Genomic DNA, 16,979 nt, shown 5'->3' on the forward strand with positions numbered 1-16,979 from the left:
GTACCTGTTCGGCCGACTACCGAGTAGCGAGTACTCAGGAGTACTTGGATTCGGTAATTCATGTAGAAATATTTTTAGGGAACATATATACATAAAAATCATAAGTTAAATTCTTAAGTTGATTGAAATATATAACAAAATTAGATACATGTGAATACACAAAAAAACTGAAAGACACATAATGGTCGCACTTCATGAATAATTACTGAAAACTTAAGATATATATAGTAATAAGCATATGTGTTTGTGTTAACAATAAATCGTTAAGTATATTGTGCATATTAATCACCGAGTTGATCGGGTTTTACAACATTGCTCAGTTCAGTAAGGGGTCGATCGAGGAGTACTCGGGATTTTGTAACTCGAATCGGTAAGGGGTCGAGTAGCGAGTACTTGGAGAAGTAATCAGCCAACTCGGAGAGTTTTACAATACTGTATATATATGAGAAGAATAGATCAATTCATTCATATGGTAATCTTGCTTATCAAGCCTCTTCCTTTTTATGTAGGGCTGGCAAATATGCACTTCGGAAAACCAACCAACATTTTACCAATCAAACCAAGAATGTTGGTAACCACTATGTTTGGTAACCAACATATTTGCTTGGTAGTAACATACCAATTGTGTAATCATGGTACGGTAGTGGTACAAAGTTTTCAATACCATGGCAGTACTGTACCAATCAATTCAATATATATATATATATATATATATATATATATATATATATATATATATATATATATATGTGTGTGTGTGTGTGTGTGTGTGTGTGTGTGTGTGTGTGTGTGTGTTATAACAATCGACCTAGGCGGTGCCTAGGCGTTAGACGGTCAAATAGAAATATCCATGTCAGGACACTTCAACGGTCATATAGAAAAAGGGGGTTTGAGATGACTACTTCACGACCGAAGGCACCATCATAGTAATTCTTCTAAGTATTTCAACTAATACACTATTATATGCATTTTGCATTCAATATATATCTATGATCATAAAACAATCAGTCTTTCCAAATGTAATCATATTCCACACTAAATATGTTATGTCATATTCCACGCTCAATATGTTATATCATGGATGTTGTCAATTCTACCATGTGAAAACAAAGACAAACATAACATTTATAGACAACTATAAATAATATATGTGGGAATACATAATAAAATCATTTTTAATGAGGTTATATTATTTCATAAGAATCCATCGCTTGGTAATTATAGGCAAAGTTATCATGTTGCATCCCTAAATGGCGGTTACCAATGCTAAATGTTAAAATTTTCTTTCACAATCTCTAATATTTTAAGACCATTCAAAAAACCCTCGGAGTTACGATTTGGTAATATAGTTACACTCATGTTAATAATTATAACTATTTTATTAAAAGTTAGATTATGTATATGGTAAATCTATGCATAAGTTTTAACCAAAAAAATGGTTATATGATAGTAACCAATAAATTACAACTAATTTACACAAAATAACAACACATCTACATTTATTTTTACTTAAATTTAGTTGACACAAAATAGCAACATATTAATATATATATAATAACAAAATACTTAATATTCATACACATAATAACATAATACTTAGAATATCTATTCATATATAAAGTATAATCATATAAGTAAGTAGTTATCATGAATAATATTAGCCTAAATAACATGTATAATCATGTAGGGAATGACATGGTTTGCCCAAGGCCAAGATGGGTAAATAGACATACATATAAATTTGGTTGGATCGTACACTCTTTGTTTATTATATTGACTTCTAAAACATGCAACATATTCCATGAAATGTGACATCCTTTCAAAATACTAAAGAGACAACAACTCTTGTTCATTTCTTGTTTATTTATTTATAATTTAGCATTGTCCATAACACTTATATTTCTAATTTATTTCCTCTAAAACAACTTCCAGTTATAAACTTATATAAACATGTGAAATTTGTAGGAAAAACATAACAAGGACATCAAGAATTATATCATGTATAACAACAAGATGGAAATAATAAAAACTTATAACCCGCAAGTAGTGAAACTTTATTACTAGTGGTAGATGAGGGTATACATATTTCTGGAGAAAGGATATCATAAGGTTACATATTGGAGATGGGGCATACACCAAAAAGGAGATATGAGAGTACCCGAAGAAAAGATCATTCACCATAGTGGGTTATACTTGATTTGTTTCCGTTTTTTGTAATAATGGAGATCAAGTGCAAATATATAACCTAATTTAGGTCGAGCGTAACCTTTTTGACGACATGTCACCACTAAATACTTTCGTACAAGTAATACCTAATGACAACAAATGTAATTTCTGTAGAAAATGATTTAGTTGATTATTTTTATAACAAAAATTAACGTTTGGGGACACATTATCATTGACGTTAGTTGGAATTCAACGATCAAATATTTTTTATGGTAAATTTATTGCCAAACCTACAGTGACGACTAGGGGTGAGCATGGTGCGGTTTTTGGTCAAAACCGAACCGAAAACCGCTACCTCGGTTTTCTGTATTTTAGAAACCGCACCGTTTGGTTTTTGGAGTTTTTTTTCGGTTCGGTTTTTTCTTTGCGGTTTTTTGTCAGTTTTTTTATTTGGTTTTTGTTTTTCCTATTTACTAAAACTCAGGTAACTCAGCGAGTTACTTTAACTCATATGAGAAGTGTAAATCAATTTTTGAGAAACTTTATGTAGATATGAGAAGTGCCAAATTTTTTAATCCCAACAATGTGTGACTCCTCAAAGATGTGGGTTAAAAGCCATAGAGTTGACTCTCTTATATGAAATGTGAGAATGGTGAATGTTTTATCTCAAATGTGATGAGGGATACTCTTATAAGGCTGACAAAATTAAAGCCAAAATGATATTTTGGAGATGAACTGATACCACCACCTCTTGGTTTGAAATCAAATAACATAACCACTCATCAAACATGTTTCAAATGCTTGAATATAATACGAATTAAATATAATATTTGTTTCACAGGTACATACGATAATATCAATCAATGTATTCATAAAAATGAAACTATCATTACTAGTTCTCTTAATATTAAAATGTTAAAAAATATAATAAACATTATTTGTTCTTGTAAATATCAATATTATATGCTTAAAAATATACAATCATCATCTAATAAGATAAATATTTATATTTATAGAAATTTTAATTGTCATGAGTTATTCGTTCTTATAAATATCAACATTTAATATATATATATATATATATATATATATATATATATATATATATATATATATATATATATATATATATATATATATATTTGACGGTTTTTGCAAGACTAGAAACCGCACCGCCGGTTTCATTTCGGTTTCGGTTTATACGGTTTTTTCGGTTTTTTTGGTTAGTGATTCGGTTTTTGCTCACCCATAGTGACGGCATGTTTTTGTTAAAAATTCAAAACCTTCGATATTTTTATTTGTGGTCTTTCTACACCTATATTTCTTCACTTAAAAATAAGTTACTATAACGAGATATAGTCAACACCAAATGGTAAGTTTCTCATAATTACATGCATTAAATGACATGTGGGTTTGATACAATCCATTGGAATCAAGTTATAGCAAAAACATCTATTATGTAAAGAAATGATATATTGTTCTTTTATAGGAACCTATTTTTTGGTAATGGCTTTGAAACCTAGACTCATCGAACTAATCCATATCCTTAGATTTATGGAATAAAAATAAAAGTTCAAAATACTGACAAAAATAAATAAAAGATGAAATATCTTTTACCAAAGAATTTATAACCTAGTGATATAAGAAGTCGACGAAAATATGTCCTCAAAGGTTGAGGATTCTAGGGTCGCCGGAAACAAAAATGTATAAATTTAGAATAAGGTAATGGATGCAAGTGTTTGACGTCCTTAAAAAAAACTGAATCGACTTGACTTTATTATTACTTTAAAAAACAAAAAAAAAAACAAATTTGCTAAGACTTTCGTGAAAGGAAAATATAGCCACAGTTAATATTGTTAACCTTTGAATTATATAAATCGACTTGACTTTATGATACTTTAAAAACAAAAATTAAAACTTTAAGACAAGGAAATATGAAAACACTTATGTCGTATAATGCTAAACCATCTTGGCAAAAAAATAATGGAACTTAACTTTTTAAAATTAAAATCACAAAATAAGAAAAAAAAAGTCTAATATGTAAATCGTAGTAGCTAATGGGGATATAATAAACACCAGTCAAACTATGAAGGGGTAAACATAAACTATTCAGGCATAAATATCTACATCAACTCCCATCAACTCCAGTCTCCTTTGTACTTCATTCACCGCTTGGCGCTTGCATGGACAATCTTCCTGCAACTCTAGTGTTCCAAATACTGAGTCGACTCGATGACTCGGCGGACGTTGCGCGCTGCCGAGCAGCGTGGAAGACTTTTGATACTGTCGCTCCAGACCTTCCATGTATCAATCTCCAGTACCCATTAAAAAGGTACATCGAATTAAGGTCTAGGGATTCAGATTCTTCTAGTTCTTCCTCATTACCTTCCCCTCTCAAGACAATTATCCTCCATCTTATATCGAACTCAAGATCTCTCGAATCGGTGCATATTGGCGCCGAGAATCTGCCCCTAGACGTGTCTCACGCTGACGTTGAAGATTATGGCGATGATATGTACCTCACAGATGGGGCTTTCGTCAAGGAGTGGCTCCCTAGGGTTTCAGGAACGTTGAAATCCCTTTCTATATCAGATTTTTGGGTCCATTCAGGTTGGCGTCGATCAGAAGTTTTACCCCTCGTCTCCACATGCTGTAAGTTCATTATATGCTGAAATTGTTCATTTCTGTATTTGCTAGTGATGTTGTTGCTATATATTTTGTGAAATGATAAGATCCATGCCATTGATCTAATGTCCTATGACGGAAATCATGTATCTTTCGAGGATTCTTAATTTCAACTGGTGTTACTTATCAAATTATATATAAAATTTTGGTCTTACTATATATGTTATTACTTACTTATTACTGTCTGGATGAATATGGAGATGGTTTGTCAGGAACAACCCTCATGTTGGGATAAATAAAAATGGATAAAATTGATGTTCTATTTTAGTTATTTTCTCTATTGTTAGTAGTTGAGTTTGCTTTAACTTGGTTGTTTTGGTTGATTCAGGTCACAATTTACTTGAATTAGAGCTGAAGCATGCATGGCTTTCTGTAGAGAATATGAATCCAATGCCAATGCTAACAAGTTTGACACTGGAGTTCATACGATTAGAAGACAAGAACCTAACCGAGTTGAACAAAAGCTTCCCTAATCTTCAAGTTCTTAACTTGATAGATGTTAGAGGACTTAAACTACCCACAATCCACCTTCTCCACCTAAAAACCTGTCAGTGGACCATAACTGATGCACAATCATGTTTGATTCTAATCACACCCAACCTCACCACGCTCAGCCTCGAGTGTAGAAAGGTTGTTGCACTCTATATTGAAGCTCCTTTGTTGAGTGATTTACATCTTGCCATTGACCATTTGGGCGCAGTCTCAATTAAAACTTTTGAAAATCTGAAATCATTATCCCTCAAGTCTTCTTATATTTGTTCCTTAATTAAAAACTTTCCGCATTTAAAAACTATAGAAAATCTGACGTTGAATTCAGGAGATTTGGGTGTAGGAGCAGTTGATGATTCCAAATTTACCCTAAAGAAAATGTTGACTTATTTCCCTACCGTCACTTCTTTATGTTTTAAGACAAGCGCTTGGTTGTCATTTGAGGTGCTTTATGAATCATTTGACCGGGTTTGTTTGGACGGGAGGTTAGGATTGACAACCTTTCGTGGGTATCTGTTGAGGGTTGACCCTGCATTGACTTTCTCCTTGGTTGCTTGTGTGTTAGACCAATGCAAAAACTTGGTAGATGTTTCTTTACTCATCCATCGTGATCATGCTGCTGCTCATGTATCGAGACGTTTTATGGATTGGTGCGTGGCTCGGTGGCCTAGACTAAACTGGAGATGGGGGGCATGGGAGGAAGGAACCGAAGATACATGGATAACCAATGGTATACCCAATGCACAAATCAATTAAAAAGCAGTTGGGGATGGCTTATATTTTTTACATAAAGAAACAAAGATACCAGAAATATATAGAGGAAGTAGAAGAACCAAGAGTTGTAGAGGGGTGAATGTATGATCGATCAAATATACATCTATTAAGGGGTAGGAAAGCAATGGGTGGTCTCCGAAGTCATTCTTAAGGAAAGATTGATATGGATACTGAATGAAGTGAAAGTGGCTTCAGCAGGAGCCATGGTCTCCATATAAGAGTTTTTATTGTGTTTATGTTTTTATATAAAAAGCTTTTATGGTGTTGTGTCTTTTAGAATGATGTTGCTTGTTATGGTATTATGCTTATATAGATAGGATTTAAATATAATGTTATGAATCGAATGCGGATGTTTATGCTTAAGATGTGTATAGTTTTGTTAAATGCTACTATTATGTCTACACATTTTCTCATATTTGGCATTTCTTAGTATTTCATTTGACGTCTATTTCTTAACGAAAAGATCAAATGAATTTGTTATTTAGTTTCTTCTAATGCGAGGTTTTCCTTTTTTCATTAACATCAGCATTATTTAGAAAAAAACAGCATTATTTAGAAAAAAAGCGCATAGGCTTAAAATAAATATACAACTTTTTATGGTGAATTTTTAATGTCAAATTATTATTTTTGTTTATTTAGAATCATATAGAACTTGCTAAAATTCAAATTTGTTTCACTATGTAATGTACCAAAAAAATATAAGACCCAAAAAGTTTATTTTTAAATTTATAAAACCAGAATTTCCTAAAAGATCGTTATATAAATCCAAATAAAACAAGTGTATCAATCACCATTTCTTATCAAGAAAATGCGGAACGAGGTTGTATGTGCTCTGCAATCATCCCGAGCTCTTCCAATTGCAAATCGAAGTACCTGAAACATAAATTGAAAACCGTAAGCACAAAGCTTAGTGAGTTTCTCAATATATATACCACATACCATATATATATATATATATATATATATATATATATATATATATATATATATATATATGGTATAACGGGCCCGACCCAATGAGTATCACAGGCCCCGCCCTACCTCGCATAACGGGCCCCACCCAATGAGTATAACGGGCCCCGCCCAGATACAAATCATATACACATAGTCAGATACTAACATACAGAATAACCATTGGGCCCCGCCTAGTAAGCATACAAGCACATACATATGCAAGAGTCACGCGGACATCTAGCACCCTAAATAACAAACCATGTGTTGGCATTTGTAACACCCCGAATCCTAGATGTGAAACTTGAGAGTTATAATGCACATTGTAGCACCTACTCGACGAGTTGGTTGATCCCGAATCGTCGTGTAGCAGCTGAGCTGGCCACTCGGGATATGAAGCCTACTCATCGAGTCGAAGCGCTGGATTCAACAAGTTGAGTATATGTAGTGAAACCCTAATTTTTTGGGTTTGTGTCATATTTAAAGGACCTTAAGCCCTCATTTCCGCCTCCATGATCATTTAGACACACTAAGAGAAACCGTAGATGAGCTGTAATCGTAGTGACAGAGAGAGAGAGAGAGGGAGGCTAAAGATCTTTTGTTCTAGTGCATTCTTGGAAGGAGATAGAAGAGAAAAATGTTTGGAACGAGAAGAAGACGGTTTATGACTTTACATGACCATTAAGTGCTTGATACACAAAATCTCAACATCTAAATGCCTTAAGATCTTCTATAACATGCATGGAGCAAAACTAACCATCAAGACCACATTTTTATGACTTAAGACCTCTCCTAAGGTTTGAAAGGACAACTTTTTGGGTCAGGAACATGTTATGCTTAAGAATCACCATATTTGGGACAAAAAGTTTCTTAAAGGAAGGAATGTCTAGATCTACAATATGTAGTGGTCACGTTGTGAACTTTATACCTCCTAAAGGTTACTAACAGGAAGATAATATCAGATCCAAAATGCTTCCAAGCTCAAAGCTCTTCCCACTACCTTCTTCTTCTTCCAGAACACCTCCAAAACACTCCAATGGCTCAAAATGCACTCTTCTCACTTAGGGGTTGCTTGGGGTCGTTTTTCACAGAGGGAGGCTGATGAAGTAATGAGAAATGAGGCTATGGTGTAAATATATGGACCAAAACCTAAAATTTAGGGTTTTCACTTCCTTCACATACGCCCCGCGTACGAGGTGTACGCCCAGCGTACTACCCAAATGTCTAAAATTACCAAAATGACACCATGGGCCATTTTGCACTCTTTTTAATACTCAGGGATTAAAATTCAATATTTAATTATTCTTTGTTAAAATTGAAAATACCTCAACATTGAAATGTTACAAATCTACCCCACTTTAACTAGACTTTGTCCTCAAAGTTGGGCGTCGCAAAAAACTCAAGATATTGCTCCCACATCTCTACTTACGGCTCGCAGGTCCACTCGAAGCCTTTACGATGTTGTCACTGAACCTTTACCAAAGGTATCTCCTTGTTGCGCATAATCTTCATCTTCCTCTTCACTATCACAACTGGCCTCTTAATATAATTCAGACATTCATCGACATGAATAACATCCAATGGGACCACCACCTCATTGTCCAACATGCACTTACATAACTGCAAAACATGGAAGGTATTGTGGATCTAATTGAGATCACTCGGCGAATCCAACTGGTAGGCTACCCTGCCTACCCTAGCGATCACATGGAAAGGTCCGGGGAGCCAATTTACCCCTTTTCCTGAAGCGTATCACGCCCTTCCAGGGTGAGACATTTAGTATCACCATACCGCCAACCTGAAACTCCAACTCCGATCGGTGAAGGTCGACATAACTCTTATGCCGACTCTGAGTTGTCTGCAGTCTCTGCCTGATCTGTCGAATAAGCTCCATGGTATGAAGGACTACTTCATTCCTTCCCATGACTCTGTGACTAACCTCCCCCTAACAAACTGGGGTACGCCATCTCCGACCATATAAAAGCTCATAAGGCGGTGCACCAATTCTGGAGTGATAATTGTTGTAGTAAGAAAACTTTGCAAGGGGTAGGTAGGAATCCCAACTCCCACCAAAATCTATGACACACGCCTGGAACATGTCTTCAAGTGTCTAGATGGTCCGCTCACTTTGTACGTCGGTCTACGGATGATAAACAGTGTTGAAATGTAGTCTCCTACCCAGTTCCTCATGGAATTTATTCCAGAATCGGGAAGTGAAACAAACATCTCGGTTTGATACAATGGAGACCGGAACCCCGTAACGAGCAACAATCTCCCGAACATACACATTGACCAACATTTCGGGTGTATAGAAAAGCGATAATTATGAGCCTCCTTTACCACTATCTGCCTGATCCCACCCGAAACTGGAACCCAATCCCAACCACACCGGGTCAACAACCCCAGGCTATCGGTAACGAACATGATCAAATATAAAAGTGGGGAATCATGGATATCCTCATACACATCTCTCCCGCTGAAGATCCAACTGACTTGTGGCTCAAGGCAGCTGCTACCACATTTGCTTTACCCTGATGGTAAAGGATCTTGCAGTCATAATCCTTGACCATGTCTAGCCACATGCACTACCTCATGGTCAGGTTCGGCTAGTCCATAAGATACCGCAAACTATTATGATCCATGTAGACAGTACAACGGACCCCGTATAGATAATGTCTCCAAATCATGAGGGCAAACACCACTTCCCCCAACTCCAGGTCATGAGTAGGATACCACGCCTCATGTAGCTTCAACTTCCGTGAAGCATATGCAATAACTCGCCCTCTCTGCATAAGAACCGCCCCCAAACAAATGATGGATACATCACAAAACACCATGAAATCCTCAACACCCTCCGTACACTGAGGCCTCACATAACCTTTATCGCAATATCTCAAAAGCAACATGCTGCTTAGGGACCCATCGGAAATTCACTCCCTTCCTCGTCAGACGAGTGGGGATACAACGATCATGGAGAAATCCCAGATAAATCTCCGATAATATCCCGCCAAACCCAAGAAACTCCTGATATCTGAGGGAGATTTCGGAACCTCCCACCGCATCACAACCTCGATCTTGGTTGGATTGACAAAAATCCCATCTTGGTTAACGAGATGTCCTGAGAACTGGACCTCTCACAACCAAACCTCACAATTCGAGAACTTGGCATACAATTGTTCCCGCCTCAATACTCCTAAAAGCTCTCAAAGCTGCTCCTCGTTCTGCTCTCTAGTCTAGGAATACACCAAGATAATATCCATGAACACAATAACAAATCGGTCGAGCCTCAGCCTGCACACCCGATTCATCAAATCCATAAACACTACAGACATATTGGTGAGCCCAAATGGCATCATCATGAACTTGTAATGCCCATAAGAAATACGAAACGTAGTATTCTCCATGTCCTCCTCTCTCACTCTCACCTGGTGATACCACGACCTCAAGTCGATCTTGGAGAACCAAGATGCAAATCCGATGTAAACCATCATTCTTCTTTACGAACATTATAATCACTCCTTATGGAGAAATACTCGGTGTGATGAACTGCTCTCCTAACAACTCCTGCAGCAGATTGGGCAACTCCTGCATCTCGGGCGGTGCCAAGCGGTATGGCGCCTTGGAAATCGGAGTCGCACCTGACACTAGATCAAACTTGAACTCAACCTGCTTCTCGGGAGGCACACCAGGTAACTCCTCTAGAAATACATCCGCAAACTCCCTAATAACTGGCACATTTGAAACCGAGACCCGCTCCCCCACCTGAGTATCAACCAAATAAGCAAGGTAATCCGCAAACCCATGCTGAATATATATTTGAGCCCTAGATTTTGAACAAAACCTTGAACCAACCCAGGTACCCTCTCCATAGATAACCAATTCTCCCCCACTTGGGGTTCGAACTACAACTCGCTGACCCTCGCAATCCATCATGACACCAAACCTGCTCAGCCAATTCATCCCCACTATCATCCATACATACCCTATGGGGATGGGGATCAAATTTATTGGATAAGGCACCTCAAAGATCTCCAATACACAACCTAATACACTATGTATTCAGAAACCTCGTGTTCGTTGGCGATATAAACCTGCAACGGACACTCTAACTCCCAAATAGGCATATCAAACTCCCTACTGAACGTCTGGGATACAAAAGACTGACTCGCATCTGAGTCAAAAAGCACAAGAGCAGGCAGAGTTCACTAGGAAGGTACCTAACAGAACCATACGTGTATATATATATATATATATATATATATATATATATATATATATATATATATATATATATATATATATATATATATATATATATATATATAAGCATACCATAAAATAATCAACAAAAAAATAAGAAACATACCCATCACGACATCTGGCGCTGCCCTGGCCTCCTTTGCTGTAAGCTTAAAAATGCGACCACGAGCTTTCGGGGGCTCCGCCAGACCCTGTCGCCCATCGGTGATCGTCAAATCGGCTGGCTTTGGAGCCTGTGCCAGTCCCATCGTGAGTAAAGGACAGTTGGCTTTCACATGGCCAACCTGATTACAATGGTAGTGCTCGATATTGCAACCTGTTAAAGGCAGTCCTTGGCATAATGCCTATCCTTGCCACATTTGTGGCAACGAGATGAAGATCAACAAGAACCCTGATGAACCCTATCGCACTTGCCACAAGTGCGGCCCCTCTGACTCCCAGGTCTCGAATAAGTGGCCTTGAACCGCTTCGATGTAGGCTGTAACTACACCGGTGCCTGCATCCACTCCCTCGACTAGAAATAGGCGTACTCTTCAGTATGCGGGACATACTCAGTGGTTGTCCGGATTACGTGACGCTAACCGCATACACTCAGCGTACGCGCCCTGTTCATCCCTCTCCCCATTAGGAGCTTAATACTCCAAATCTTCACGTCCAAAGTCAGATCCAAAGCCAAAATATCCTCAAGAGTCATAAAGTTTCCAACATTATGACTTTGCATGTCCATTAAGTAATTAATACACAAAATCTCAACATCTAAATGCCATAAGACCTTCTATAACATGCATGGAGAAAAACTAACCATAAATACCACATTTTTATGACTTAAGACCCCTCCAAAGGTCTGCAAGGACGACTTATTGGGTCAAGAACATGCCATATGCTTAAGAATCACCATATTTGGGACAAAAAGTGTCTTAAAGGAACGAATGTCTAGATCTACAATATGGAGTGATCAAGTTGTGAACTTTATACTCCTGGAGGTTGCTAACAAGAAGATAATCTCATATCCAAAATGCTTCAAATCTCCAAGCTCTTCCCACCACCTTCATGAACACCTCCAAAACACTCCACTGGCTAAAAATGCACTCTTCTCACTTAGGGTTTGCTTGGGGTCGTTTTTCATAGAGGGAGGCTAATGAAGTAATCGGAAATGAGGTTATAATGGTGTGTGTGTGTGTGTGTGTGTATATATATATATATATATATATATATATATATATATATATATATATATATATATATATATATATATGGACCAAACCCTAAAGCTTTGGGTTTGCACTTCCTTCACGTACGCCCCACGTACGAGGTGTGTACCCAGCATACTAGGGTGTGCCCCAGTACGCTCAACATACACAACGTACGCTTAGCATACTCCCTAAATATCCAAAATTACCAAAATACCATTATGGGCCATTTTGCACTCTTTCTTATACTCAAGGGCTAAAATGCAATATTTATTCATTCAAGGTTAAAATTGAAAATACTTCAACATTTGAATGTTACAGTAATGCTTACACTTTCACTAACAAGCTACTTTGTTTTTTTAAAATACATATACATACACATACACACATACATGCACAAACACATACACACATACATAAACATACACATACACACATAAACCTACACATACACATACACATTCAAATACACACATACATATACATACACACATACATATACATATACATAAGCACACACATACACACATACATAAATATACATACATATACTCATAGACATACATACATACACATACATACTTATACAAATATACATATTTCCCCTAATTATCATCATTCCTCATTATTTATACATTAAACGTACATTATTTCACCTTATTGATGTGTTAAACATAGTTTTTATGTTTGTTTGTGTGTTAAACACATTCGTTACCATTATTTTACATTATCATTATGTTTAGAAATATTATTAGTAGTATTAGTACTATTAGTATGATTTTTACTTGTTTGTGTTTTAAATATGTAAAAACAAAACGATTCAAAAAAAGTTTTAAGACTTGAATAATGAAAAAAATAAATAATAATAATAATAGTAGTAATAATAATAATAATAATAATAATAATAATAATAATAATAATAATAATAATAATAATAATAAATCCATCGCAATTTTGTAGCTATTCTCTTCCGCCGGTTGTCCGTAACTATTCTATTGCTAATTACCAACGGATCTACTTATGTCGCTATTCCGTAGCTAATTACCAACAGAATACCTACGGATTTACGTTTGTTGGTATTCTGTAGCTATTTCGTTACTAAATCAGTGCATCCCATTCTATAGGTATTATGTAGGTAATCACCTACGAAACTTTTCTGTAGCTATTTTCTGTAGCAAAACCCCTTGTTTTCTAGTAGTGTACATACAATGATCAGTTGAAATGAGAAGCAATATAATTTTGGTTCATATCTACTGCCTCAAATCTAGGGACTCCTGGGCCAACCTTTCACGCTCCACTAGCAGCACATATCTGGAGTAAAACATCTCTGAGAACTGCTCCCATGAAACAGTAGCCCTCTTCTTAGAAGAAAACGAACTAGTAGCAAGTCTCCACCATTCCTTCACTCCGAACCTCAGAAGGTTTAGAGCGCACCTAACGTTCTGGTTAGCTGGGCAAGAGCAGGTGAAAAAGCATCCCTCAACATCAGACAACAATCTTATAGCTATAATCGGGTCCTGAAATCCATCAAAATACGGGGGCTTCATATTATCGAAGTCCTGATACTGAAAAACTCGACCTGTAGCGACCCCAGCAGTTGCAACGGCCGCGTAGGCTACAACAGCAGCAGTCTCAGCAATGGCTGCGTATCTTTTGTTGGTGATTTTAGTGTCACCATATCATTTTATGTAATTGGAACTAACATGTGAGCTAAGGGGCTTCATAATTTGTATTCTAATATATGTTCGGGTTTGTGCGGAGTGCACACATGTATAAGATCATATTAGAAGTCGGTCCGACGACAAGTCGGGGGTCTGGGGGCAATGCCCCTAGATATGGGGTTTCCAAAGGGGCAGCGCCCCTTTGGCAGGGTCTAGGGGCAGCGCCCTTAGCGGGGTCCAAGGGGCAGAGCCCCTAGATAGGGTCATGCCCATTAAAAATTTGGATTTCCCTAGCTTGCTTCCAAAGCAACCCATGACGGCCCACCCTAGGAGAAACCCTAATCTTGTTTATTATATAGATGACTCTTCTCTTTGAGAAAAGACAAACAAAATTTTTAGCTCTCATTTTCTTCAACCAAACAGAGAATCTTTATAGTAATTTGGCTTACGATTTCAGTGCCTAATATCGTAGGTGTCCTATTGGGTTATCCTAGGCTGAATTTCTTATAACCCAAGCATAGAGTAGAAATATCAGTTCAGAAAGTGTTCACAGGATCTAAGTAGAAATATAGTAATTTGGCTTACGATTTCAGTGCCTAATATCGTAGATCTCCTACTTATTACTGTCTGATAGATATGGAGATGGTTTGTCAGGAACAACCCTCATGTTTCCTTTGGCAATAATCATGATGGGATAAATTAAAATGGATAAAATTGCTGTTCTATTTTAGTTATTTTCTCTATTGTTAGTAGTTGAGTTTGCTTTAACTTGGTTGTTTTGGTTGATTCAGGTCACAATTTGCTTGAATTAGAGCTGAAGCATGCATGGCTTTCTGTAGAGAATATGAATCCAATGCCAATGCTAACAAGTTTGACACTGGAGTTCATACGATTAGAAGACAAGAACCTAACCGAGTTGAACAAAAGCTTCCCTAATCTTCTAGTTCTTAACTTGATAGATGTTAGAGGACTTAAGAGACCAATGATCCACCTTCTCAACCTTAAAACCTGTCAGTGGATCATAACCGATGCATCACCATGTTTAATTCTAATCACACCCAACCTCACCACACTCAACCTCGAGTGTAGAAAGGTTGTTGCACTCTATATTGAAGCTCCTTTGTTGAGTAATTTTCATCTTGCCATTGACCATTTGGGCGCAGTCTCAGTTAGAACTTTTAAAAATCTGAAATCATTATCCCTCAAGTCTTCTTATATTTGTTCCTTAATTCAAAAGTTTCTGCATTTTAAAACTATAGAAAATCTGACGTTGAATTCAGGAGATTTCGCTGTAGGGGCATTTGATGATTCCAAATTTACCATAAAGAAAATGTTGACTTATTTCCGGACCGTGACTTCCTTATGTTTTAACACACGTGCTTGGTTGTCATTTGAGGCGCGTTATGAATCATTTGACCGGGTGTGTTTGGACGGGAGGTTAGGATTGACAACATTTCGTGGGTATCTGTTGAGGGTTGACCCTGCATTGACTTTCTCCTTGGTTGCTTGTGTGTTAGACCAATGCAAAGACTTGGTAGATGTTTCTTTACTCATCCATCGTGATCATGCTGCTGCTCATGTATCGAGACGTTTTATGGATTGGTGCGTGGCTGGGTGGCCTAGACTAAACTGGAGATGGGGGGCATGGGAGGAAGGAACCGAAGATACATGGATAACCAATGGTATACCGAATGCACAAGTCAATTAAGAAGCAGTTGGGGAAGGCTCGGATATTCTTTACATAATGATACAAAGATATCGAAAGTATATACAGGAAGTAGAACCAAAATTTGTAGAGGGGTGAATGTATGATCGATCAAATATACATCTATTAAGGGGTAGGAAAGCAATGGGTGGTTTCCGAAGTCATTCTGAAGGAAAGCTTGATATGGATGCTGAATGAAGTGAAAGTGGCTTCAGCAGGAGCCATGGTCTCCATATAAGAGTTTTTATTGTGTTTAAGTTTTTATATAAAAAGCTTTTATGGTGTTGCGTCTTTTAGAATGATGTTGCTTGTTATCGTATTATGCTTAGATAGGGTTTAAATATAATGTAATGAATAGAATGCGGATGTTTAAAAGATGCAATGAATTTGTTATTTAGTTTCTTCTAATGGTGGGCTTTCCTTTTTTCATCATCATCATCATTATTTAGAAAAAAAAAGCCATTGGCTTAAACTAAATACAACTTTTTACGGTGAAATTTTAATGTCAAATTACTTTTTTTGTATATTCGGAATTATATATAGAACTTACTAAACTTCGAATTTGCTTCACTAGAGGATGGTGGAAGGACAAGGAGATTCTAGACGACATAAGGTGTGCCATCAATGGGGACCTACACCAAGAGATCCATGAACTCCGTGATCAGCTCGAGAAGGATATGCGCTAGTCGACAGGGAGTGGGAGTAATTAATTAGGTGAATCTTTGTTGAGGGAGGTGCCCAAAATAGTTATGATAGAGCTCGCTACATTCCTAAAGAAGTGGAGGGAGAACTTTACTTTTGTTTCTAAGCATGTACAGAACTTGCAAGCCAGGTACAACGAGGTGTCTAGTGTACTTGGTGCTTCTACTACCACATTGAGGATTGACATCTTGCAAGTTGCACCGTTCATTAGCAAAGACAAAGAAAATGGTGGTTGGCAACTTACTATTGAAAGTCGAGCAATACCCCTCAACTTTCTGTTTTTGGTTTCTACATTAACTAACCCATAGTTGAGTCTAGTAAGTAAGTCAAGCTTCCAACTTTACTAATTTTACCCTTCCTTACTAACACATTGACCCTAAATTAAGTTAAGGCGTG

The 16,979-nt window shown here is 36.9% G+C and overlaps 2 protein-coding genes across 2 annotated transcripts; both read left to right on the plus strand.

Annotated features, from left to right (window-relative positions):
* Nucleotides 1-4,349: 4,349 nt before the first annotated feature.
* LOC111883898 (F-box/LRR-repeat protein At4g29420) lies at nucleotides 4,350-6,527 on the plus strand. The gene is made up of 2 exons (XM_023880228.2): nucleotides 4,350-4,818; nucleotides 5,180-6,527. Exons 1-2 carry the CDS (start codon nucleotides 4,350-4,352, stop codon nucleotides 6,094-6,096), a joined length of 1,386 nt encoding a protein of 461 aa, XP_023735996.1. The 3' UTR covers nucleotides 6,097-6,527.
* An 8,008-nt stretch (nucleotides 6,528-14,535) lies between these two features.
* LOC128127247 (F-box/LRR-repeat protein At4g29420-like) lies at nucleotides 14,536-15,884 on the plus strand. Its single transcript, XM_052765690.1, has 2 exons — nucleotides 14,536-14,611; nucleotides 14,968-15,884. Exons 1-2 carry the CDS (start codon nucleotides 14,536-14,538, stop codon nucleotides 15,882-15,884), a joined length of 993 nt encoding a protein of 330 aa, XP_052621650.1.
* The last annotated feature ends 1,095 nt before the right edge of the window (nucleotides 15,885-16,979 follow it).

Source organism: Lactuca sativa, chromosome 7 (genome assembly GCF_002870075.4).
Source record: "Lactuca sativa cultivar Salinas chromosome 7, Lsat_Salinas_v11, whole genome shotgun sequence".
Taxonomy (NCBI): Eukaryota; Viridiplantae; Streptophyta; class Magnoliopsida; order Asterales; family Asteraceae; genus Lactuca; species Lactuca sativa.